The sequence below is a fragment of the Struthio camelus genome, chromosome 26 (genome assembly GCF_040807025.1).
Source record: "Struthio camelus isolate bStrCam1 chromosome 26, bStrCam1.hap1, whole genome shotgun sequence".
In the NCBI taxonomy this organism is placed as follows: domain Eukaryota; kingdom Metazoa; phylum Chordata; class Aves; order Struthioniformes; family Struthionidae; genus Struthio; species Struthio camelus.
The window spans coordinates 2,923,685-2,949,767 of NC_090967.1; the positions used below are offsets into that span (position 1 = coordinate 2,923,685).

Here is a 26,083-nt window from a genome sequence, read left to right on the forward strand (position 1 = left end):
GGAGGCGGGGCGGCGCGGGCGGGGCGGCTCTGACGTCACGCCGGCGGCCCAGAGCGAGGCTGCCGGGAGCCGGCGGCCGAGGCGCTCCGCAGCCGCCCCGAGCGCACGCACCGCGGCTCGCTCCGCGCCCGGCCGGGAGCCGCGCCGCGCCGCGCGGGCGGCGGTGCAGCGAGCCGCGCGGGGGCGGCCGGGCGGGCGGCGGCGGCGCATCATGCTGGCCTGACCGCGGGGCGCGCGCGCGCCATCGATCCCCAAATCGCGGAGTCTGAATTAATCCGGGCAGCCGGCGCGGGGGGTGGCGGCAGCGGTGGAGGAGGAGGAGGAGGAGGAGGAGGAGGAGGAGGTGGCGGCGGCAGCCGCCGGGGGGGTGGGGGAGGAAGGCAGCGAGCGAGCGGGCGAGGCAGCGCCAGAGCCCGGCGGACACCATGGAGCTGGCGATGGAGAACCTGGGCAGCCTGCACGGCGTCCCGCACTCGCAGCCCGCCGAGCTCATGAGCCCGGCCCACGGGCGCCAGGGTTCGCACCGCAACCTGGTGCCGCACGCCCGGCCCGCCATGGTCTCCAGCATGGCCTCCATCCTGGAGGGAGGCGACTACCGCGCCGAGCACAGCCTGGCCGCCCCGCTCCACCCGGCCATGAGCATGTCCTGCGAGTCGCCGTCCGGCATGAGCCTGAGCAGCACCTACACGACGCTGACCCCCCTGCAGCACCTGCCGCCTATCTCCACCGTCTCAGAGAAGTTCCACCACCCTCACCACCACCACCACCACCACCACCCGCACCAGCGCCTCGCCGGCAACGTGAGCGGCAGCTTCACCCTCATGCGCGACGAGCGGAGCCTCGCCTCCATGGGCAACCTCTACAGCCACTACCCCAAGGACATGCCGTCCATGGGGCAGCCCCTCTCGCCGCTCCCTAACGGCCTGGGCAGCCTGCACAACGCACAGCAGCCGCTGGCCCCCTACGGCCCCGGGGGCCACCTGCCCAACGAGAAGATGCTCTCGCCCAACGGCTTCGACTCGCACGCCGCGATGCTGTCCCGGGGCGAGGAGCACCTGGCTCGGGGGCTGGCGGCGCCCAGCTCGGCCATGATGCCGCCGCTCAATGGGATGCACCCGCACGGCCACCACCACGCTCAGCCCAGCGGCTCCCTCCTGGGCGAGCGGGAGCGGCAGGCCACCGCCTCGGGCTCGCAGCCCGGCAGCTCCGGGCAGGTGGAGGAGATCAACACCAAAGAGGTGGCTCAGCGGATCACGGCCGAGCTGAAGCGCTACAGCATCCCGCAGGCGATCTTTGCGCAGAGGATCTTGTGCCGCTCTCAAGGCACCCTGTCGGACCTGCTGCGGAACCCCAAGCCCTGGAGTAAGCTCAAGTCGGGCCGGGAGACTTTCCGGAGGATGTGGAAATGGTTGCAGGAGCCGGAATTTCAGAGGATGTCCGCGCTCAGGCTCGCAGGTAGGGCACGGCGGGTGTGCGAGGGCACCTGGGAGCCTAGTCCCGAAACCTTCGAGGGTGTTTGGGTGTGCGGCTGCATGTGTACGTGTGTGCTACCGGCCTGTCACACACCTAGGGCCTCCCCTTGCACACGCGGTGCTTGTGCAAAGCGCACACGGGGCAGCCGAGGGGAGCCGGGACGCACACGCAGCCCGGGCGTGCTCTCTGCCTGCTATTCGACATCGGGAAGCGATCGTGTGTATGGGCGGGGGGCTGTTACCAGCTGCTTTAAAGTCTTGAGAAGATAGGGAAGGAAATTATATTTAACGCAAATCCCCCCTCCCCCCGGGCCTGCTGTTGCAAATACAGAGATCATAGGTCACAGGAGCCGGGAATATTAATGCAGGAGGCTGCTCGGTACTACCGGACACTCTGCCCCCGCTGCCCTGGCTCTAGCCCCGGCGATTGTTTCCTGTTTAGTCCCGACCGCTGAAGCGGCCCCTTCCCTGCGCTGGGGACCCCGGCGCGCTGCTGACACCTTGCCGCCCCCGGCCGACGGGTCCAGGCTGAGCGGCAGCCCGGCCCCTAGGGCGATGTTAGAGCTCCTTCATTTTCTGTTTGGCACCGCCGATCAGTACCTGGGGCCCGAGCTGTGCTCTGCAATACCTCCGGCTCCGTCCTCCTGCTGCCCGTTTTCGCCCCTCGGGCCAAAGCGGGTTTCTGCCGGGGAAACAGTGGTGCCTGCGTGGGACCAAAAATCGAAGTAGAGGGTCCTGGGCAGTGCCCGGCGCTCTGCTCCTGTCCCTCTGCAGGCATCGGCTCCCCCGGCGAAAAGAAGCAAATATCCTCCCGTTTCCACTTCGGGGGTGCGCAGCCCACCGCCCGGCTCCGCGGCCGCCCCCGGAGGGGTTTATGTGGCCTCAGGCTGGCTTGGGCCGCAGGGTCAGAGGCGTGTTTGCTGGAAAAACGCGTAATCGCTGCGCAGACACCTGCGGGCCGTGCTGTGGTCGCCGGTGGCTGTTGCAGCACTGCCGGCTCCGAGGGGGTGGCCCGGCTAAGCGCTCCTCCACGGTCCGCGGAGCCGCAAGCGCAGCTGGGGTCTGTTTATGGACGAGCAGAGACAAGGGCCAAGGGCTGGAAGAGGTGTCAGAGCCGAGCAGAGAGGTGACTGGCTCTACCTGCGGGATCCCTCCCAGCTGTTCTTCCCTAGGCTCGGCTCATCCCGGCTCCTCCGCACGCTCCCCGGGAAAGACGGCCCCGGGCTCAGTGAGCCCAAGCGGCAGTGCCTGCGCGTCGTAGGAAGAAGGGGTATTTTTTAAAGAAATCATAATTCCCCGTGGGGCAGGGCAGTCTGGCCCGCCGGGGCGCTCCGCACGGCGAGGAGCCCGCCGTTATTTATGGAGGAGAGCAGCGTTCATATGTATTTAGTGTAATTCAGTTGCTCTTTAATTAGGGCAGGATAGTGGCATCTTTTAGTTCCAGTCGATGCCCTATTGAAAAGCAGTTAATAGAATGCAAATTGTTCCTGGCTTTACAAGGTTCTGGTAAATAAAGATTTAAACACTGCCGCGATCGGCCGTTTAAATGCCCCCGTTGTTCGGGCTAATTGAGCGGTGGGTGGCTGATTTCTGACTCGCCAAAATTTAAAATAATACCAGTGGTTACGATGAAGAAAATTAACCCGCTTAGCCGAGAGGTTCGGGAAGGTCCGTGCCCGCTGGTCTCGGCTTGCCCGGGCACCGCAGTGGAAGCCTGACCCCAGCGCGGCGGAGGCCGGCGGGGCTCGGCCCTCTCCCCGCTTCCATTGCTTCCGTCCTTCGCCCGGTATCGGGAGAGGTTTATTCTCCCCCAAATGGTTTTTAATTTCTCTGCCGCGACCTTCCTTCTGCCCCAAGGGGCGCTTTGCGCGAGGGAGAAATTTACTTCCGTAAATTGAAATCATCGTTTCGTAGGGGCAGTTCGTAATTCTTCGCTTTCCTCGAGGAAAACGCCACGATGAATTCGCCTTCGTTAAACCACCGCTTCCCCACGCGGGACCAGGGCTGCGGGCACCCCGGCCGCCGAGACCGAGTGGCCCATCGGGGCGGCGCCGCCGGGAGAACCGCGCTATGAAACGTCCCCGGTTACCGCGCCGCCCGGACGGGGGGAGCCGCCTCGGCCGCTCCGAGGCCTCCTCGGCCCGATGGCTTTGTTCCCGTCTCCCGGCGCCGCTGCCGCCCCGCTGGGCCCCGGTTTCGTTTCTCTCGCCATGTTTCCGCGCCGAAGGAGCCGGCCCTGGAGACCGGAGAGCCGCGGCGGGAAGGCCAGGCGGTGTGCGCGGGGTCAACCCCGGTGAGCCTCTTCGTGGGGCACGTTAAAGCCCCTCCGAGGGGCCCCTGGGGGAGCCGAGGTCGGTTTTTAAAGCCCTCTGGCTTTTCAGGGCTGTGGTTTTCCTGCTGGGCCGAGCCCGGCCCCGCCGCAGCATACAGGCGTCGGGGGAAGCCACTGGAGAGATAAGCGGGACCGGGGCTCCGCAGCCGGTCCGGCCGCGAAGGGTCCGCGGGTCCCCAAGGGCGCACGGCGGGGCGCGGCCAGGGAGCCTCGAGTGGCCGCGGGCTCCCTGCGGCTCCGCTCCTCATCGCGAGCGGCTCCCACACCACGGCCCCTGTGCCAGCCCCCGCGTGTACGGCCTCAATTTGCCTTTAAAAGCGTGATTATAAGGAAGGGGGTCGGGTTGGGGGGGGCCGGCCTCTCCGATCGATGCAGGCGAATTCCTCCCCCTGATTCACCCCGGGGCCGCCGATCGATCCTGCTCGTCCTTTTATACCGTCTCCAAACGCTAGGAAAGCGCCGCCGCGAAGCAGCTCTGGGCTGGGAGCGGGAGCTGGAGGGGCCAGGAGGGCTGCAACCCCCGGCCCGGCCCCGGCGAAGCAGAGCCGGGCTGCGGCAGGAACCGCAGCCTGGGAATAGCAGAGTGGCCCCCTCGCCCACTGCAATAAAAAAGTTTTTTTCAGGCGGGAGAACCCGGGCGGGGGTCACAGCCAGGGCGAAGGGCGGCGGGGAGAGCCCCAGCGGGGTCGGCGGGGCCTGGGCCCCGGCAGCAGGAGTGGGGCCAACCGAGCCTGGCAGTGTGGCCGCGGCCAAGCCCTGGCACACGGCCCTGCCCGGGACGCCCGTCCCCGGCGGGGCGCCCAGCACACGGGGCAGGACGGCTGGTCCTTGCCAGCTTGGCCCCCACGCCAGGCCCACAGCGCAGGCCATTTGGCCGGGTTCAGGAGTCCATCTGATGTATTAGTTCGAGTCAGTAAATAGAGGATCAATAAACAAGCTGGGCCCCTATAAATGGCAATTGCTGCTTTTCTGTTCTTTCCACTCCAATTCCCCCCTCTCGCCGCCCCATGCGCAGATGAGCCATTAATTATTCAGCCAGGGCCCTGCCACCTCTCCGGGCAGCGCAGCAGCCGGGGGGCTACAAGCTACCCCCTCTCCCCAAAGCCTGCACCTCCGTGCGTCGTCTCCCTCCAGCACCGGGCGGGCAGCGGCTCTTCTCGCTCCGGGCTCTGCACAATAGCGATGTCCCATTGAGAAGCATCCGTACCCTCGGCCGATCCATCTTTCCGCAGTTCTCTCCCCTCCAGATGCAGCTCTGCAAACTTCGTCCCCCACTTCCCCCTCCCCGCTCCGCGGCCGCCTGCGAGGCCCGGGGCTGGCGAGGAGCGGGGTGGGGAGAGCGCCCAGCACCCAGCCTCGCTGCGCGGCCACCGCGGGCGGCACCTCTGGGATGTTCCCCCCCGAAAAGCGCCCTTTGAGTCCGTCGAGTCAGGCCCGGCCTGCGCGACACGGACGGGCTGCGACCCCCGCTGGTGCTGCGGGCGAGGATTTGCCCCTCACGGGGCTGCTGCTGGGGTGCAAGCAGAGACTCGCTTGCACTATCCCTGCGCTACTCGGTCCCTCTGTCCGCAGCACCGGAGGCGCTGGGCGCCCCAGTGCTAAGGGGGGTGCCCGCCCCCTCTTTGGTCGAGGCTCTAGACTGGGCAGTGGGACGACTCAGCTCGGGACTCAGGAGACGGGGATCCCCCCCACCCCACTCCTCGCACGGAGCCTCAAATCTCGCCTCGCCATGTCAAGCCCTCCCCGAAGAGCCAGGGCTAGCCTGGCCCAGTTATCCGTCGGGGATCAGAGTGGTCCCTATCTGCTCCCACCTTAATTAGCGATTAGAGGGAGCGGAGCCCCGTGCTTTGCAGCACCCCCAGGCCCCCTCCCCGCACCCTCGTTCGAGGGACCGCAGAAAAGACCGTGGCTGCGGGCGAGCAGGGAGCAGAGTGAGCTGGTGTCCTCGGCCCTGGAGGGGTTGTGCCGGGCTGGCTGCAGGGTTACAGCTTCGCTCTGAACCTCTAGCAGCCGATGGTGCTGCGGCAGGGCTCCGGCGGGCTGCGCTGCTCAGAGCGGCCGGGCGGGCAGGGAGCGGCCCGGGGGGTTGCAGGCGCCCATGCATCCCCGGAGAGATCCCGGATCCAGCAAGCAACAGCCCCCTCTTGCCTCTGCCACCTCCGGATCTCATCCCCACATGGGGTAGCAAATTTCCGAGCGATTTCTCCCCCAGGGAACAAGCTTGCCAAAGCTGCTGGGCTTCTTCTTAAAGCCGCACAAGCAGAGGAGCGTGCAGAAAGCCCCCCCCCCCCCACTCACGATACCCTCACCCGCGATTCTGGTCTCTCGGTGCACTGGCATTTCCCGAGAGAGGGCAAAAAAGGCTCCACGGCACCCGGCTCCTTTCCCATGCGCTTATTTGGGAGCCGTGTGCTCACCTGCACTCCCACCCCTGCGTGTCCGTGGGTCAGTGGTGCGCTCCTATCCCTGCGTACCCCCGTAGGGCAATGGGTGCGTGTGCGCTTTTCCCTTGGCACTCTTGGGACGATTTCTGCCGTTTTAGCACAAAGCATCTTTAGGCGGTGACATCTCCGACGCCGGCTCCCCTTCCCACCTCTCCCGGCCCCCCTGCTCACGTGCTCGGCCCTGGGCTCGGCGGGTCGGGAGGGCCGAGGGGCCACTGCCCTGCGGACCTGGGTATGAAAAACCCCATCCTCGCCACAGATTTATCCATATACCTAGGAACAGAAAATTCGCTTGTGATTATTATGGGGGAGGACGATAACATCGTTGTTTTCCTTTTGAAACACGGTCACTCTTCCATCTCTGCGTTTATTTGTCCTTAACTCGAATTAGCACTTAGCTGATAAATCATTTGATGTTTTTCCCCTTGCTGCTGCGAGGTGCGCTTCTGCGTGCGAAATCCAGCCGGTTGCATAAAGCATTTGATCCGCGGAGCAGATTTATGTGCCAGTCGATAGGATCCCTCCTCGCAGGAAGCCGGCGCGGGAGGCATTCCCGGCCCGGTACGGGCGCTGCGCCGGTTTCCCGCACGGCTGGAGCCGGCTTGGTGCGATCAGCTCCCGCGCAGACAGCGCGGTCCGTGGCGGAGCGAGGTCACGCGTGGGGCCGGTCCCACGCGCGAGGCCGCCGCAGCCGCCCAACCGTGTGTGCGCGGTGGCCGTGTGTGCACGGAGCCCCCCCGCAGCGGGAATGACTACTTCTTACCCAAAATGTTTCCCGTTGCAAGGAGACAAGAGGAGATCCCGCAGGCAGGGGCGGCCGAGCGGGTCCCGCGGCCGCGCTGCCCCGGAGGGAGCCAGACCCATCCCCAAATCGGGCGCAGGATAGACCCGCTGCTCGCAACGGACGAGAGAGGCTTCGCCGAGCAGTCATCCGAATTCGTTTTCTTTTACATTTTCCTTTTCTTTTGCTCTTTCTTTTTCTTTTTCATTTTTTCTTTTTTCTTTTTTCTTTTTCTTTTTCTTTTTCTTTTTCTTTTTCTTTTTCTTTTTCTTTTTTAATATTACTATTCTTTATTTTTTCTTTCCCTTCTCATTTTTCGTTTTTCATTCTTCTTCTTTTTTCTTTGTCTTTTCCCTTCTCTTTTCTCTTTTCGTTTTTCTCTTTTTTATTTTCTTCCTTTCCTTTCCTTTCCTTTCCTTTCCTTTCCTTTCCTTTCCTTTCCTTTCCTTTCCTTTCCTTTCCTTTCCTTTCCTTTCCTTTCCTTTCCTTTCCTTCTCCTTTTTCTTCCTTTCTTTCCTTCTTTTCTTTTCTTTTCTTTTCTTTTCTTTTCTTTTCTTTTCTTTTCTTTTCTTTTCTTTTCTTTTCTTTTCTTTTCTTTTCTTTTCTTTTCTTTTCTTTTCTTTTCTTTTCTTTTTTCTTCTCCCCCGAGCGAGTCCCCAGTGCAGCACGAAACAGCGTCGCTGTTCAAAGAGCAAAACACCCGAAACTCGAGGAACCAGCGCGGGGCTGCGGCAATGCAAAGGGCCAGCAAATTCCTGAGACGTTTGGCAAAGTCTAAAATTAGTAGTGCTAATTAATATTACTAACTACTAACTAATTACTGATTAGTGATTAGTTAGTAGTAATACTACTAACTAATACTACTAACTGCTAACTGATACTAATACTTTTAAGAATAAAGGACAAGAATGCGCTGCCACAAAACCCTCTAAACATTTATCTTCCCTACTTTTCTTTCAATCTCAGCCCCTCGCAAACGACTTTAGCTCAACAACGGCGCCTTCCCGGGAGCAGTACGGTATTGCCGGCCCGCTCCGCTCCGCCTCGCGGCCGCGGATCCGGGGCACCGGCCCTGCCCCGGGCGGCGGCTCCGGCCGCGCAGCCCAGCGCTCCCGGCTCCGCGCCCAGGCCGCGAAAGACGCAGAAAATCCCGGGCCGTTTCGCTGCTTTCGATCCGCGCGGATCCGAGGAGCGATGGGGTAAAAGCTGCCTCCGTAGCGGGGGAGATTTATAGGATCGGGCGCAAATTATTTCGCAGCCGTAAAATGGGAGAAAAAGTATTGTTTTGGGCTAGAGATGGGAACCGTTCGGGCTGTCATCCCTCCGCACGCGGGAGGAAATATCCGCCTCAAAAGAAAAAAAGAAAAAAATAGAGCGCAAGAAATCCTTTTTCCTCACTGGAAACATTATTTGCGTTTGGGAGTTTTCACGTTAATAAGAGGTAACTTTCGCCAGCCGCGCAGGAGGGCCACGGGGCCGCGAGAAGCGGCGACCGGGGCCGCCAGCCTGCGCGCCGCGAGGCAGCCACGAACCGGCGCCGGCGGCTGCGCGGGGGCGGCCGCTGCGCGCCCCGCCGCGCCCCGCACCGCGCCGCCTCCCGTTATCAGTGCACCGGGGCCGGGCCGCGCCGAGCCGCCTCGCTCCCTCTCAGGCTAATTTTTTTGTTTGCTCTTAATCTGCGCGTCAGAAGGGGCCAATAAAACCTCCCACCGGTTAAATATTAAATCTGGTTCCCCCCCTCCAACACCCCCAACGAGGAAATAATCTCGCCCCTGCTCTGAGTGGCAGCTTCGGTTAGAAACCACTCGAGCCCTTTACAGCAGTCTCCCCTTTCTCCTGCTGCTTTGCAAGGTGACCCCCAAAGTCTGCCCCTCAAATCCCCCCCATCTTTTTGCTGTCTGCCACGGATGGACCCTAACCCCAAAGCAGAGTTACCGCGGGGCTGGTAACCCCGGGGCTTTATTGTGGCCGGCTTTTAGTTGTCTTTTTTGGGTGCGCATTTTGGGTGTTTGGTTGTTTTTTGTTTTTTTTCTGGGCGTACAATGAGGGGGTGATTTTTTTCCGTCCTGTCAATTGCCACTGAAACCATAAGGGAGAGATAACAGAGAAGAGAAAACTCTCAGAGTGACCTTTGAATCAATTTGAAAAACCTCATTTAACTGATAAGTCTTGAAAGGCCCAGAACTAATTTGAAAATACATCTATTAAAATCTCATTGCCGCTGCCCGAGAGCTGCTGGGAAGGGTGTGCGAGGCAGACTTCCTGGGGTCGGGGGAGCCGGGAGAGCAGGTTTAAGCCCTGGTCAACAAAGAGATTGCAGAGCTGCCTGCAAAATGATGGGGTTTAAAAGAGGAGAGAAAATAAGAATATTAAAAGAGAATTGGTCTTTCTTCCCCTGCTGGTGGGGAAAGAGGAGATTTACAGCATTTTCCTGTGATAACCAGGCACAGAGTCTGGGATTGCAGACAGAATATTGGATTTTTTTTTTTTCCTCCAGAAAACAAATCCAATATTTTCTCATTCTGCTCAGTTCCAGTTGCAGGGAAGGGGAGTCTGCGCCTCTCGGCGAGGGGAGCCGCCGCCTCCAGGAGATGCTGGGGCTGGGGTCACTGGAGGGCGAGGCTCTGGATGTGCAGAGATTCGAGGTATTTCCATGCAGATTTCTCAGTGACATGGAGCAAATGCCAAAATCGCGGACAAAATGTGGGTCTGAGGTTTGAACTGCCAGCGGGGAGCCGCCTCAACAGGCCTAGGGAGCTGCAGGTTTACCAGCTCAGCTTCTGTGCAGGCACTGGCCCCACTGCCTCACATCTCCGGGCACGGAGGGTCTTATCCTGCCTGTAACACTGCGGCGCACAAACAGCAGCCAGGCAATGGGCTGCAAGGAAGAAGCCATATGATAACCGAGGTCCCTCTGCCAGCCTCCGTGTCCAAGTGGACTCTGGTGGTAGCCCACCTGGGAGAAATCCCATGGACTGTGGGGCACTATGGCACAGCCCTCAAGAGTCCGATGCTGCAAATTGCTGCAAGTTGCAGCTGGTTTGCAATTCCTATTTAATTTCTAACCACTTGGTGAACAACAAGGAGGAAGCGTAGGGTTGGCTGAAGACAGGGGAAGAACAGAGGCAGGGCCCAGATTCCCCCTTTCCTGAACTGGGAACATCGCAACCTGCTCCTTCCCCTCCTCGCACTACCGCACCTCTGCCAACAACCATGCAGCAACATGTGTGTACATATTAACTGAAAATCCAATACAGAAACCTCTCTTGCACACGCATCTCCCCTTGGCAAGAGCGGAGGAGTGCACAAGTGCTGTGGTGGGTGTTCATGCTGCTTGGCGCAGAGGCGAGGGGTGCTGCAAAGCCACTGTGACGGGGTGGTGGATGAGCCGGGGGAGCAGAGCAGTACAGAGGCGATAAGGGCCTGCTGGCGGCTGGACGCGGGGCAGGCAATGGGGACGGGAAACCAGGAAATAGAGAGTGACGCCAGTTGTAAACCAAATGTCCGCAGAGCCTTTGCACAGCATCAGCAAGGCTCGCGACAGAACGGCAGTGGCCAATTTGCAAAATGAACAAAAAAATCAACAAAGATTTGAAAAATACCACCAGGCCTTGAATCAGAAAGGCTGGGATTTTCCACATCCCAGGAGATTCAGAGGAACAACCTACTGCCCCCCAGGCTCCAAGGCTTTTGGAGGTGCAGTTAGGGATACCTTTGCTTTCAAATGGCCTGGATTTCCCACGGACAGAAATTGCTGTCTCCCTGACTATCTACCAGCTTTAGCGCCTACATCAAATATTTTAGATTAGGGGGAAGAATTTTCTGCCTTGCTGTCTAAATCCCTGAGGCTTTTTTGAAAGGCTCAGGCACATGCCCAGGAGCCTTGCACCCCAGATCACCGAAGAAGGCATTAGAAAGCTTTGATCCGTCTATCCACCCTCAGATCCATGCACACACACAGCTCTGCCCCCAGCTCCTTTTTAAGAGCTGAGGTGCCACAATAACAATACACCAAGGTACCAGCCCTTGGCCTCAGCGTCAAAGTGAGGACACCCCTGCACTTTAGATCAATCTGGGACCTGCCTTTGGCTGTTGCCTTATACCCGGCACAGCATTGAAAGGCAGCAGAGAGGGGTTGGCATCAGCCTCCAAAAGGGGGAGGTTGGACCATCCAGCTGGTCTGTCCGCAGCCAGAAGTAATCCTAGGTTGGACCCACTTGGCTTGTGCGTGGGAGCTGAATGGGGTTTGTGGGGAAGGCGTTGCGCCAGAAGCATTGATTTCTTGGTCCAGTGGGATGCTAACAGCCTCTGTGTCTCAGGGGCTCAGCATTTTTCTGCAAGCAGGATTAATCCAACAGGCAATCCTTGAGCTATCTTGAGGCCATCATTGGTAACGCTTTTAGCTAGGCCTCAGCCCTTGATCTGGGGCCAACGATAGCGGAACACGACTGGCAAATGGGTGAAGGGTGTAAGTGATGCACAAATATAACGGGGCAGCCAGATGCAGGACAGCAGCATGCTGGGAGCATGTTTCAGCAGCCACCGCCTGCGAGTGAGTTTATTAATGGCTCCGCGCAGGACTGTGGCAATTGAGTGGCAAGATTTGCTGATTAAACGGAAATTCAAAATCTCATTAATACCTCAAATAATATAGATCATCTCCAGCAAGATTTAAACCAAGGTGGGGACTGACAGACAAAATGGATGACAGATCTTAAAACATTTGGGGTTGTTAAAAAATAGCAAAGTCAAAAGGCAATGCAGATTCTCTTATGTTTAGAGATGGGGACAGAACGTTTTAAAAAGATGGGGCTCCCACTAAAACAAAGAACTAGTATTAAGAGCAAGAGACATTCACACAGAAATAGGATTTCAAGAATGACGTTACTCTCTATGTCTTAACATATATATTCAGTTAGGGATATACACTGTTGCTCTCTTAAGTACTGGCAGCTTCTGCAGCTCAAGGCAGTCTGGAAATTATGTAAAGGGATACAATGCAATTGCTAGCTGCAAAGATGTGGAGCAAGTCAGATGCATGGCATCATATTGCCCTTTCCCAAACACACTATATGGTGTAAGACCTGAGCATACACTTGAAGGGGGCCGTAGTATAGTGCATTGATGAACAGTGTATAGAGGTCTAGGCTTGGAGCTAGGCAGTGAGCTCAGGGCTAGATGACTGAAAAGAGCATTTGTGAATTGTACAAATCTCAAAGCCTTTTCCAGTAGTGGGGAAACAGTATTACCAAGACCCTATTTCAGAGACAGTGAAATTAAGGCATGGAGAAGGCAGTGCTTTGCTTCAGGCTGGTTGAGCGGCTGAAGTAAGGACAGAGGTGCTGCACAGCAGGAGCATGTGCAGCTGCCCACCACCTGGGTCAGCCCCAAAGGGTTAAACTTGAACAAGGCCATGGGCTGACACAGCTGGGGCTGAGCAGAGCTGCTTTGTCCCCAGGCCCCCCCTGCTGTGAGTACCAACTTTTGCCCCATCACTTAGGGATCAGCCATCGCCTTTTCCTTCACCTCGTTTTTCCTGGGGTTTAGCCTAAAAGCTCTGCACAGCAGGACTTTGTCTCACCAACAAAACAGTGGCCTACTTCCCCCCAGTATCATCTCCGAATATCGGAGGACATTGTGTTGTGACATTTTGAGTTTGGGGCAGGGGGGCAATTGCTAACTAGCCTCTATCCCTGGGAATCAGGGATGTCACCAGTGCCTCCCTACTTCGGGGAGGACACTTCACATGCTGCTGGTGCAATACCCCCATCAGCAGATCTCGACCCACCATCCCGGCCATATCCTGTATTTCTGTGATTGCTACTTCCGCTTTTCTGTTCACAAACCCAAGGCAAACACACATATATAGGAATCACCAGCTCTGAGTGCTCTAGTTCCCTTTCAGGATCCAATTAAGCTTGTCAGCTCCTTCCCGTGCCAAGTGCTGCCTTGGCAGGCTGGGGGCCCTGAAAAATCAAGAGCCAGAAAATCCCTATGCAGGAACCTGCCAGCAGCCAGGAGGGAAAAGCAGGAGCTGGTTGTTAAAGAAGGTTTGCCAGGACTAGCCGCTGTTTCCTCATTTGCAGCATGGCAAGGAAAAGCTTGACCAACATCGTGACAAAACGGAGGCAAAAGCAAATTGCAGCCTGCTCTGTTGCTTATGGCACAGCCAGGGTTCACACCCCACCCCACCTCCTTCATTGCAGCTGTTGCTCCAAACACAGCTGAGCTTAAGTCGAGGCAAAAGAAGGGAGCAAGAAGAGCAGGGCCTGAAAAAAAAAGGTGCTGTTTGTCTGCTCTCCAGGTAGGAGGAGGATTGTGGTCTGATGTTGGCATTTATCCAGGGAGCCCCAAATATTTGGGGCACACAGGCTTGTCTTCCTCCCTCCCGATGGCACTGATGTGCTTGTGGGACTTGGTTTTCAGTAGAGGTCCGCATAGCGCTGCCTGGGCGCTGATGCATCAGTTTTAGCTGTCTACCACGGACAAGCTCTGAGCTCGGGGCGGGGAAGGGGGAACGCAAAGCAGCAGAGACACCCAAGGGGGCAATACCTTGCACCAAAGCTGTCTTTAAGGGATGGAGAAGGCAGCGGTCACCCCAAGGACCATGCACAGTGTTGCCTGTGAGATGCTCGCCTGCCAACAGCAGTGGGGAGCTCCGGCCAGGTTTGGCACGCAGCAGGGAGGAGGCTCGGGCAGCTGCAAAGCGGAGAGCTGTGGTGAGGCCGGCTGCCGCCCTGCGTGGCATCCTGGCCACTGGGAAATTTCCCAAAGCGGATCCAGCTTGTGTGCAAGGGTTGGGTGCCATTTACAAATGAATCAGGAGCCGGGTCAGACGCAGGGCAGCTCCATCTCCCTGCTGGATTCCTCTGAAGAAGTTAACCCGCACCAGGAGCTACTTCCCACAGAGAAATTCTTCTTTCTCCCCTCCCTGGATGCCTCTCTTGGTGGCAGCAGGGTTTTGCTTTCCTCTCCCCATGAGGGTTTTCCGGGCATTCCTTGGTGAGAGGAACACTGCAGCAAGAAGTGCGTAGGGTCATTTACACCTCCCCCTGCCCCCGGCCCCCAGTTCTCGCTCTTCCAGGAGATGATGGTTTGGGGCTGCTCAGCCCCTCAGCAGTGACTGCAGCAAGAGAATGAATCTTATACAATATTTAAAAAAAGATAAATCTCTGCCCAGCCTCATCTTTCCTCCCCACTCCTGACCGCACACAAAGTGCCAGGACAGGGCTGCAGGGACAGAAGTTTTGATTTTGCCATAGATTGCCAGGATGACCTTCCACAAGTCCTTCTCATCTCACTCTGTGCCTCAGTTTCCCCACGTGTAAAGTGGGAATGAAAGTGCTTACAGAGTATATCGAGAAACCTGTGCTGGGTTATTAAAGCCAATGAACCCCGTGACGCTTTGTAAAAGGCCAAATCTTTAAGCTGCAAGATTAGCTCCAAAGAATGATGCCCCTTTGTGGGAAGTCACGCTACCCTTGGCCGATAAAGAGCAGGTAATGAGCAAACTCTCTCCATTAGGGATAAAATTGCAAATGTATTCGGAGCTGCTGACGGGTGATGGTATCAGGGGCTGACAGAGATATCAACGTGTCTGTCTCTACAGCCAGCAAAGGCTGCTCCGATTACAGAGCCTTAAAGAGCATCGGAGACAACGGCATTCGCTTGTCTGTCACAGGGCCGGGGAGCCCAGAAGAGAGTTGCAATTACCCCAGCGCCCGAGCGCAAGCGTCCTTTCCACACACGTGGCACTTGCAATTTGTCCATAGTTCTGGCTGTAATCCTTATTTCTTGCCCTCTTTGGAGGGTCCCATGTCTGCCGTGGGCCCAGGGTCCCTGTAGATAAATCACAGTCCTCAAGGACCAAGGGAAGAGTCTGTCCCAGTTTGGCTCCAATGTGTCACTTGACAAAGCGATGGGATTGATGCTGCAGCAGTTTGTGCTTCCGAAGTCCCTCTGGGATGGAGCGATCCCTTCCCTAGTCATCTCCCAAATTGCAAAGGGATGAAAAGGTAAAGGAACAGTGGGATGGTTGGCATTTTTTTGCGTTTCTTCTCACTCTTCTGCAAAAAAGGGGGACTTCAACACTTTAATAATAGGCCCCTGACATAGATCTGTGGATCGATCCCCTTCAGAGAAACTTTCATTCCTTTTTGGGGTCAAACTTCAGGCTTTTGACAACATTTATAATGTGGAAGGTTTCACCGAGGTCTCACGCGGTCCCAAGACTCCAGCTCTGCCCTTAGTGAAACCCCTGTGACTCCATTGATTTCAGCTTGGTTTTTGCTCCAAACACCTGCATTATCCTGACACAAAGATAAATGCATCAGCTCTACAATCTTACTGGAAATCCAGGGAAATTTGTCTTTCCAAACCTAGAGAGAATGGTTGTCAAACCTTAATATTCTAGGGAGAAATCCTTTACGGTCTCATACCATACTTCCCCATAAGCCACATGCACACCTGCATGCACACAAGCATACAAACACCGGGAGTGATGCACAACGGCATCCAGAAACAGGTGCTGGTGGAGATCTGATCTGTGTAAGGTCGAAACCAGAAAGGATTTGGTTTGTGGATTTGCTCCCATTTTTACCTGTCACCCTCCCACCTGCACCTATGTGATCCAAACCACTTCCCATGCTAGAGCAGATCCATCCTCACATTCCAGTCGTGGATGGGGATCTCAGCTCTGTCGTCTCTCCCATGCCCAGCAGCAAAATGGGAAAGGACATGCCTCTGCCCACTAACTGGATTCTCTGGTTCAGGGGTTTTCAGCTTGATTTAGGGCATTTTGTTCATTTTCTGGCATGCATTTGTGTTTAGATACTTATTGGTTTTGTGTGCATCGGCATTAGAGCTGGCCAGAATTGTGGCTGGCTCAAAAATTGGGCAAAAAATGCTGATTTAGCCAGGCAAAAAAATTGCAAATTTGTGCTCTTTGCACCTAACCAGGAAAAAAAAGAAATTGAAAAAAGTCACCCAAATCAGTGCTTTTATTTGAAACAAGGTTGATTTCCAAGCTGCTTTCTTTTACCAAAAATTTGAAAACATCTCTGCAAAGCTGAAACAACCTTTTCCACCCAAACCTGATTATTCCCAGCAATTCAGCTGGCGTGAATACATTTAAGAAAAAAAAAAAGATTATTTGCTTCTATTTTTGGAGCCGTCACCAAACGGGAGATGGGTCATTCTCAGGGTGTTAATCTGCATGTGTTTGACTTGGAAGGATGAGGGCTGTATTTCCACATACAGGGCTGTCCATCAGCCTTGTTGTGCATGTGTGGTTATGTGTGCGTGTGTGTGTGTGTGGGTGTGTGTGTGTGGGTGTGTGTGTGTGTGTGTGTGTAGCTGGTGGATCAACTCACACGACAGGACGACTGTTAGTATGTTCGTGTCCGTACTGCAGGTTGTTCAGAGATGAAGGGAGATTTTTAAAGAGGATGTTTCATCCACGCAGTTAAGACCTGAGCTGGCTTAGCTGAGCCATTTCCAGCATCGTGGCATTTTGTTCCTCAGGATGTAGTTGATGGTCTTAAAAAAATAATAGCTAATTCTCTAAGGAGAGGGGTGGGATAAGAGGAAAAGCCTCCCCTGTTTGCAAGCCAGGGCAGGGCAGAGCGCAATACCCCAGCCAACGCCGGCCCTGGCTCTGCCAGCAGCTGCAGTCCTGAGGTTGCAGGAAGGAGGAATATCAGCCCTGTTTTTCACACTAGAAGATGCTGCTTAATCAATATAGGCAGAGCTGAGATCTTCAATCATGTGTTTTGCATTATAAGCACTGTCATATCTCCTGGAAAAGGGATCTCTGGAGGAACATTTTCTAAATCTGGGGCTGCAGATTTCCCCCTCGCTCTCCTGTTCAAGGATTTTTCTAATAACATTTTATATAGGTTTTATACACTCTCTTTGATGGCATTTTAATTCCAGCTGGCTACTCTTACCTTTATGCTTTTGCTTCTTACATGCCAAAATCAAGCAATAGATTGCTTTATATCTCAAATGAGAGACATCAACTGGCAGTGCTGGGAGCTGGCTGGTGGGAAGTGCTGGGAGTCAGGGTTTGGGTCCACAGCTTCGCAGGCTGGTATCTCAGGTACCCAAAAAGAATAAAATGGTCACTCAGTTTCTTCAGAGAAATGTTACCCTTTATTTTATTTTTTCTATAAAAATGGGAGAAAAGGGACATGAAGGAAGAGGGTGATATACAAACAGTGAAAGCAAAGAGAAAGTGCTTGTTGGCTGCTTTCAGCTGAGGCTTTGATACAGCTGCAATACATATCCGGGTGATTTTTTTTCTCTTCTCTTTTCTTCACTTTGCTTGTCTTTTTTTCTTTTCCTTTTCATTTTTTCCTTTTCTCCTTTTTTCCCTTTTTTCCTTTTTCTTTCTTTTTCTTCTTTTTCTTTTTCTTTTTCTTTTTCTTTTTCTTTTTCTTTTTCTTTTTCTTTTTCTTTTTCTTTTTCTTGTTTTTCTTTTCTTTTCTCTCTTTGCTTTTCTTTTCTTTTCTTCCTTTGCTTTGCTTTTTCTTATTTCTATTTCTATTTCTATTTCTATTTCTATTTCTATTTCTATTTCTATTTCTATTTCTATTTCTATTTCTATTTTGCTTTCTTTCATGGAATATTTTGCTCAAAAGATAATTTTTTTCCAGAAAAAAACTAAATTTGGCCATGGAAATAATTTCATCTGACCAAAAAAATTGCTCAGCTACATGCACCGAGCCATGAGTTTATGTTATTCACCCCCAGCTTTGGGGAGGGGGAGGAACGGGGACAGTAGAGCTCTGACCGAGGGAATAATCCCAATCCGATGGGAATACACAGGCAATAACATCAGTCTCTCCTGTGCTCCCACCTCGACCCCAGCTCCCAGGCACATACAAGCCTGTCCAAAGAGAAATTCCCACTTCCAGAAGCCCCTTGCCTTTGCCTCCCTCTTCACAAATCTTACACCCAGCCAGTCACGTAGCGATCAAACTGATGTGCCAGCAATATCCAACACGTAGTTAAAGCTACTCGTGGGAGTTTCAATAAAATCGACAGGGCAGAATCAATGGTCTGCACCAGCTCTTCCCTGCCCCCATCGAGCCCTCCCCAGCACACGCGGCACGAAGCCGGGGAGGGGAGGGGGCAGGAAAAATATCCAGGCCTGCGAAATGCAGGCTGTGGGAGAGGGGGCCGGGCAGAGATCTGATTACAAATCTATCACATACTTCCCATGATTAATTGCTTCTTTACCAGAAGCAACAGCTCTGCATGGGGGTCATTTTTAAAGGTAACATCGGGTTGGAAGTTTTCTTTCGGCACCGCGTTTGCGTCCAGATGCAAGCGCGGGCAGGTGCAAAGACACGTCCACGGGCGAGGGAGCGGCTGGGAACATGGAGGCGAGCAGGAAATGGGAGCGGAGGTACCGAGCAGGCAAGAGCGCGGTAGAGAAAGCGCTCCTGGCTGTGGCCGCTCCCGTCACGGGGAGCAAATCGCAGCGGTTGCTCTAGGCCACCACCTGCACATGCAGCACCAAGTCATGATGCTGAGTCGAATGCGCAACTCTCCCAGACTGCCGTGCTCTTACTGAGCAAGATACAGCCATTTACAAAGGTTTTCCCAAACAAAGTTCCCCATGCCCAGTAAAGAGACGTGGGAACTGGTTGCATGAGCCCCCTGCGTTGCCCTCCTCGGTGCAAAGGCTGCATTCATGGCCAACCCCAGGCCCGCACAGGGATGTTGCACTGGTCTCCGTCTGGGAGGACATCTCCAGATTGGGGACCTTGGACACTGTGAGGGGCCCAGGGCGTTGCGTTAGGATGGGAGGAGTCCAAGGTCGTGTTCATAGGCAATCTGGGTTGCAGGCTGTGGTTGTGATAAACGCCCAGGACAAACATCTTGGCGGGGCAGGAAAGACTGGCCCGGACCTAGGGAAGGCAAAGGAAGTTGGAAGGAGGCACCACTGTAGACAAGCTCTGCTGAATCTCCTGGGGGCAATGGGAACAGTTACAGTCACCTCCTCATGAAACCATCTCCCTTCCTCCTCAAGTACTTCTGATTTTTGGGATCCTGTTTTTTTTTTTTTTTAAGGCATTTAAGAGAGCAAAAGACCTTTTCCTCAGGACATTTTTGTCCCTTTGCGACTGAGTTTGAAAAGGGCAGAAAGCAAAAACCTATGTGGGAACAGAGGGCAGTTTGGATGGAGAAGTGTGATACTGGGCTCTGTTCTGGCTGGTTGCTCCCCGCCATGGCTGGAGATGCACTTTTTGGCAGTCTCCATGTAGCCCCATCATGTGAAGGGCCCCTCTCGAACTGCCTGCAAGCGCATGGGACTCCAGGACCGCAGACTGGCCAGGCTCCCGTTGGCACACCACCGCCTGGCAGGACAGCGGGTCCCATTTGCACGAGGCAGGGAGAAGGATCTGCCCTCTGAAACGCTAACCAAGACCGGCTGGTTTGTGACCACAGGTCGATGCTGAACCACAGCTAATTGTGATTGCTTTTGTAGCTGGAGGCTCCAGTCCAGCCCAGAGAGCCCATGACAGGAGCAAAGGTGACAACAGGCATTTCATGGCTGAACTCCAAGCTGGGTAATTGCTTGAAGCTCATTCAAAAAGCAGGAACGAGATTTGTCTTTGCTTCTCACCTGAAAGTCTCCAAGCGCTGCTCTGTGTGGTCAGACAGCCCCTTCCTCCCACGCCAGTGGGGACCGCAAAACCGCTTCCAACATGGGGAGCTCCTGGCAGGATTGCAGACCCAGCCAGGGCTGGGCTAACTCTGCTTCCACCAAAGTCAGTGGTGAAACTCTGCTCTCGCTAAGTCAGGGCTAAAGCTGGTGTTAACTTGAAAGGGATAGTGAAGCGACTGTGCACGCTGAATCGGCACAAGACCATCCCGAGTAAAATATTGCTCCATTTCAGTCGAGGCGTACTTGTCACTGACTTGAAAAAAAGACCCAGCTTTCACTTTTTAGGTTTAACTTACAACACATTCAGATGAAGGCTGTTATTCAGAGGATGGATTTTTTTTCTAGGTTAGGTGTGTGTGTGTGGGGGGGGGTCTCGTTCCCTGCAAAGTGTGTGTGTGTGTCTGCCTCCACTTCTCCTTGGAGGTGCTCCGCTCAAATTAAAACATCATCCATTATAGCACCAGCACCGTGTAATCCCTCGCAGATCAGTGCAATTACTCCGTGAAATATCTTGGGAGCTGAACTAATAACGTCAAAGCGGTGTATTAAGAGTCACTAGCTTAGAGCTTGTCTCACCTGCAGCGGCTCACGGCAAACTTGTCCTGCCCTCTGAGCATCTCTTCGTTTTTCAGGTGAAACGCGCATATTTTCCAAACTGGAGGCAGAGATGTGTTCGTCAGCACCGGCCGAGGACTCGGCCCGGCGCGACACCGAGCTGTTCCCTTCTCTCCCACCCCAGCTGTGACATTAACGGAGGTGGCCCCAAAACACGCGAGGCAAAATCGGGACTTGAGAACGATCCCCTGGCCGAGGACGGCCGGCCCCCGCAGGCCCTCGCTCGCTCAGCCCGTGGCGGTTGGTACTGCGGCTGCCGGCTCCCCGTCCCCCGGCGCCGCCTGGATCCAGGAGGCCCCCGTGGGCTCTGCTGGCCGCCCACAGCGCAGCGGCCCATTAATTTTTCATGCTGTTCGTTTAATTACGAGTGATTATTTCGCACCCCGCGTATACGTGCACGGGGAGCAGGGTTGGCAGCCCCGAGGCGTCCCTCGGGGCAAACCCTGGCAGGGCTTTGCTTTCCCGGGGCGGGGGTTTGGCACAGGATGTTTCTTCGGGGATCCGGCCGCCGGTGGGTCTGTGGGGCCATTCCCTTGGCTGCCCGGGGCTGGCAGGTCCCCCCATCCCCCTGTAGGGTGGCGCACCCGGGGGCAGGGGGCAGCGCTGCGGGGACCCGTCGTGGCCACCACGGTCCAGTGAGGAGGCCATGGCGTGTGGGGTGGCAACGGGACCGTGTGAGGAGAGGTGATGGTGTGTGGGCCAGCCATGGAAGGCGATGCGTGTGGGGTGGCATGAGGTGAGGTGACAGTATGTGGGGCAGCTGTGGGGCACTGTGCGGGGCAGCCACAGGGCAGCCATCAGCGTGACCCTAGCCCCCACAAGTCCCATTCTCCTGGCTCCCGGAGGTGTGCGAAGACTTCCCCCCCCTCAGGGAAGCAGGTGGACTCGCCCAGCCATCGCCTTGTGTGGGGGGGCAGGTGGAATGTTCCATCGCTCTAAGTGTGTGTGGGGGGGTCCGAGCTGAAATGTTCCATTCCTCCTTTGGCTAGAGGGAGGCGCTGGAATGTGCCATTCCTCGCAGCTGGCAGGGGCACAGCTGGGGCCACCCACCGCCTCTGCAGGGGCGGCCCCGGACGCGCCTCACCCCTCTCCGCCGCGGGGAGGTGCCTGCGGGGCGAGGGGCAGGGCTGGGCGCCCGGACTGTCCCACTGTAGCTCGGGCCGCGGGGGGGGGGGGGGGGCCTCCAGGAATACTCCCCTCCGTCCGCGGGGGGGCGCCAGCGGGGCGAGGGACGGCCCATCCTGTCTCCTGCGGGGGGGGGAGCGGAACAATCCATTCCCCGCCGACCGGGGGTGGGCACGCGGACGGAACCATTCTGCCAAGATGGCTGCCAGGCGTTGGGGAGGGGGCACCACCAGGCCTTCCCGGGGAAATGGCCGCCACAGGCCAGCCGTGCAGTTAAGGCCCCCGAGCCATGGCGTCCCAGACCCCGCCACCCTCGCGTGCCACCCCAGGGGCAGGCACACATGCTCCGTGGTGAGAGGGCCCTCAGCCCTGCTGCGGCACCGGCCGACAGGCGGAGCGCGCCCGGCTTTGTCTGAAATGCAGCCCATCGGCGCAGCCCTGCCTTCAGGCATGAGGCGCCGGCCTGTCCCCTGTTTCCCTGCTGTGGAGACGCGCACACCTGGCCCCGGCGGCACACAACGCTCAGCTCTGCTGCGGCTCTCGCCTCCCACCCACGGGCTGTCCAGCTGCCCCTGCTCCTCTCCCAACACCCCAGCTGCTGAAGGGGCGGCCGGATCCTGCTGTCAGCACTGAAGGAAGCCTCCTCAGTGCATTACCTTGCAGTGACCCACTTGGGTGCGTTCCACTGTGCTGGCAGCTGCTGCACAACATGACCAGCCTTTTGTCAGGTATAAATAACCAAGTGGAATTTCATTATGCTCAGAGCCAGGCTGCCCCAGCCTTCGAGGTCTCGTAGCGGGCTCGAAATCCCGTTTGGAGAGCTGGGGGCCGGACACTTCCTTTTCAGAGCAGGGCTGACCTGCAGGAGATGCTCAGCAGGGACCGTATCGCCGTGGTAAGATGGGATCTGGCCTGATTCTGATCCTGCTGAGCACTGGGAGGATCAAGAGAAGCGCTTGGATCTGAGACCTCCCTCATGCAATGCTAAGGGATAACCCGAGAGCAGTAATAGCAGCCAATATCTGTCGTGTGATGCTGAGGTACCACACACACACAGCCAGTGCTTCACACACCATCTTTGCTTGCCCGCAGGAGCCACGGCTGCACTGCGATTGGAACCTCATATCTGGTTTCTGAGGGCCACGAACCCTGGCAAAGCAAAGCCACTTAAATGCCCAAGTCAAGCGGATTACAGATTTTCCTATTTTTTTTTACAGCACTGCAGTGCAAGAAAGCCAGCAGCCATTTGAGAATTGACTCAGCCAAACCCTAAGGGAGCTTCCCATCTTACACCCGATAAATCCACCTGAGACCAGATCTAATCAGGAAACACAGAAAGCCATCTCTTTTTTTCCCACTATTTTTCTCCTCTCTCTTCTCAAGCAAATGTTCCTTGGCTGATAACTGCTCTGGGCCCTCTTTGGATGCCTGCTCTCTACCGAGAGCAGCTCAGGAGGAACGTGCACTTTGATGAAATATGCTTCATTGATTCCTGAATGTGTTTATTGTTCCCACTCTTAAGAGCCAGATCTTGGAGCCACTGAAGCCAGCGGGAGTTTGGCAGGAGGAGCCTGATGGGAATGTACTGATGATGGGAACAAGGGTGTTGATAATCACTTAGCAGTAGCCCCAGTTGATGCCAATGGGAGATCCTTGCTGTTCCTTCTCTGCACGGCACAGAGCAAGCACAAGCAGCCTGGCTGGGCTAGACTTCCCTGGCTCTTCTCCAGTGCAGCCCCAAGCACGGCCCCATGTATCAGCTGCCACAGCCCTTGCTCTGCAGAGACCGCAGGAGTGCCTGGGCCCAGGGCTTGTGCCCTCCCCATGGGGTCCGTGGTGCAGGGTCTGGGCAACCCCTTACCCCATCACAGAGGCCGGGAGCCCCTGAATGGTGGGCCAAGACTGCTGTCATCCAGATGGATCTGGTGGATGGAAGAGAAGTTGCATCCTGGCATAGCTCATGGCCCAGCACGGGGCAGGAGGAGGTAGGATGCGTCCCAGATCTGGCATGATGGACAGGAGGAGCCGACCAACACCTCTGTTTGATGCAGCCTAATACTGGGACCCTGGGCAAGAGGGTCCAGCTTTAGCCAAGGATACTGTCATTTACTTACTATCTGAAGTCAGCTTGTTCCCACCCCCCGCCCATCCTCTGCAGGACCCACAGCTGAACTGCTGCCAACAGCCCCAAGGAGACGTCCTTGCTGAGCATGAACAAACTCGGCTGCAGGGGCAGAAGGCCACAGCCCAATGGAGACACAAGCTTTCTTTCCAAGCTTGTGTCACAGCACAGGGTATTTTTGATGCCCACTTCAAACCCCATGATCACAGAGAGGATGGGGGACAGAGTAGCAGGTTGCCGATGTCCGGACTTGCCTCCCCATGCTGTCACCGGTGGTCCTTGGCTCCCGCCAGCCAGGAGACACAGCAGGAACCGAAAATGCCATTTGGGAGGAAGAGAAACACTCTGTAAAAGGATGTCACTTGCCCCAAATTCCTGGGGAGAAACTCCAAGGGTGAAACCTCCTTGTCCAGCATTACTTGCTTCTCCCTAACATTATAGCCTAAAGGCAAAATCAAATGCTGAACTCCCTTTCCCCTCCTGGACTCTGCAACTGGGGCTTGCATGCACCGAAGCTGAGCGCAAACCTGTGTCGCCATCTCCAAGGGAAACCTTTGTCAAGGGTTCATGGGTTTCCAGCCATTTCCCCATAGCCTTTCCCTGGGGCCTCCCTTGCTTCTGGAAGGCAATGACCTTCCCCCACCACCTGCCCTGAGTATCTCTGCGGTCCCTCCCAGCGCCGCCGGCCACAGCCTGCTGCACTGCCTGACTCCAGCACTTCATTAGCACTAATTTGCTCTCATCACTCTAAGTGGCAATGACTAGGGAGAAAAGTAAGAAGAGCTCAGCCGGCAGAGGAGTCCCAGGGCACCTGTGCCCAACCCTGCCTCAAACCAGGCAGCTGGTCCAGTCCCAGGCCATGCTAACAGCATGAGCACTGAGGAAGTCATGACTGCAGTGGTCTCCACTGAGATCCACCCTCTGGGTGCCTGGTTCAGAGGCAGCAGCTGATCCCTGTCCAAAAGGCCTGGGAAGGGAGGAAATGGGGACAAACAGGACAGGCGATTTTGCCACTGAGTAGGGGGATGGCAGAGCAGGGGGGCTGAGTATACTTGGTCCTGGGGAGAGCTGAGCACGGGAACCAGATCTCCCTTTACAAGAGTCTCCAGGCTGTGCTACAAAGCAGAGTGAAAATCAAACCTCTGCACAAAGGAGGTGCTTTACTAGCAAAAACAGATTTTCAGGTCAACTGAAACCATTTCCTGTTGTGTCCGGAAGATGCAGCCAGCTCAGCCCAGGACTGTCTCTGGCAGTGCTGGTAGCAGATACCCAGAAAGAACAACTATAAAAACAGGGCAAACATGGAGAGATGGTGCCAAGCACACCTGCACGCTTCACTGTTTGTTGTGTTCCTTCTCCTGCTCTCAGAGGTCAGACAAACTCACCTGCTTTAGCATCAGGAAAAACTGAAAATATCACACCATTAAAAAACATGTAAAGCTTGAAAAGTCCAAGAAAGTCAGAGTGAGGCAACCCAGCAGGGCTGGCGTCATTTTGTTCTTTTTTGGTTGGATCTCGATGGAGCTGCATGTTTGAGTGCAATGTGGTTCCACTAGTTTCCTCCAGCCTCCCCCAGACCCAGCCAAACCCTATCCCTGCCTCTCTTGGCAGCGGACAGCCATGCATTATTCAAGCGGATGGCTGAGGCTTGCTCTTTCACTTCCAAACTCTTCTCTGCCTGCCAACCTGCATTGCTTTGGTAGCCACTGCACTTTTGGAAAGGTGGCAAACGGGGCTGGGGCCAGATGGTGCAGATGGGTAGTGGTGCCTTGTAGTTCCATACAGGTCAATCAGAGCCAGTCACTGGAACAAATCACTGAAGCCACTTGCAAGGGAAGGGAAGTGCACCCAACAATGCACACGCGAGCGCTTAGTCTCATCTCATCTGCTAATTTGCAGCATTCAGAGGAAGATTTAATTTACTGCGCTCGGGAAAGCGACTTGCCCTGCGGCATACTGGCTGCATACCAATGACTGTGGGCTCTCCCCAGCATCATCCTCCGGCATCTCCCAGGGAAACCAAAGGGGAAGCACAGAGGCGAAGCAGCACGGCACAGGACACATGTAGGGCCTGGGAGCCCCTGGTCTCAGCAGAGGCCAGACACAGACCTTGCTCTGCAATGGGAGCAGAGCATCCCTTCAGCCCTCAGTGCTTTTCTTCCAACCCTAGGGCTGCCCCGTGTCCCATGGGCTCACGTACTGCAGGTGCTGGCTATACTGTGGCTGGAGGGTCCTGAGGCGTGCTGAGCTTGTCAAACCTCACTTCTTTTTGAGATCAGCTCCACACATACAGAAGCACATTTGTGTTATATTTGCAGCCTGGTGACTGGTTTTGTCACTAACAGGAGAGGTCTTATGCTCCAGAGGACCCTGCTTGAGCAGGGAGGTTGGACTAGATGATCTCCAGAGGTCCCTTCCAGCCTAAACCATTCTGTGATTCTGTGATTTCCCAAACATTTTGTGCCCAACATAGCAACTTATCCAAGTGTAGACAACATGTCCAACATGTCCCAGAT

General features: G+C 55.7%; 1 protein-coding gene across 4 annotated transcripts in view; it reads left to right on the forward strand.

Moving 5' to 3' along the window:
* The first annotated feature begins 378 nt into the window (after nt 1-378).
* Nucleotides 379-26,083, forward strand: part of ONECUT3 (one cut homeobox 3) — a 39,453-nt gene continuing 13,748 nt past the window's right edge. For 2 of the 4 annotated variants that reach the window (XM_068920161.1, XM_009685270.2), the window contains exon 1: nt 379-1,455. In XM_068920161.1, coding sequence (XP_068776262.1) covers nt 426-1,455 — 1,030 coding nt within the window. In that variant the 5' untranslated portion in view covers nt 379-425. Of the gene's footprint in view, nt 1,456-3,386; nt 3,473-20,337; nt 20,491-26,083 lie in introns of those variants that run through there. The other 2 variants (XM_068920162.1, XM_068920163.1) reach the window with 2 other exon arrangements.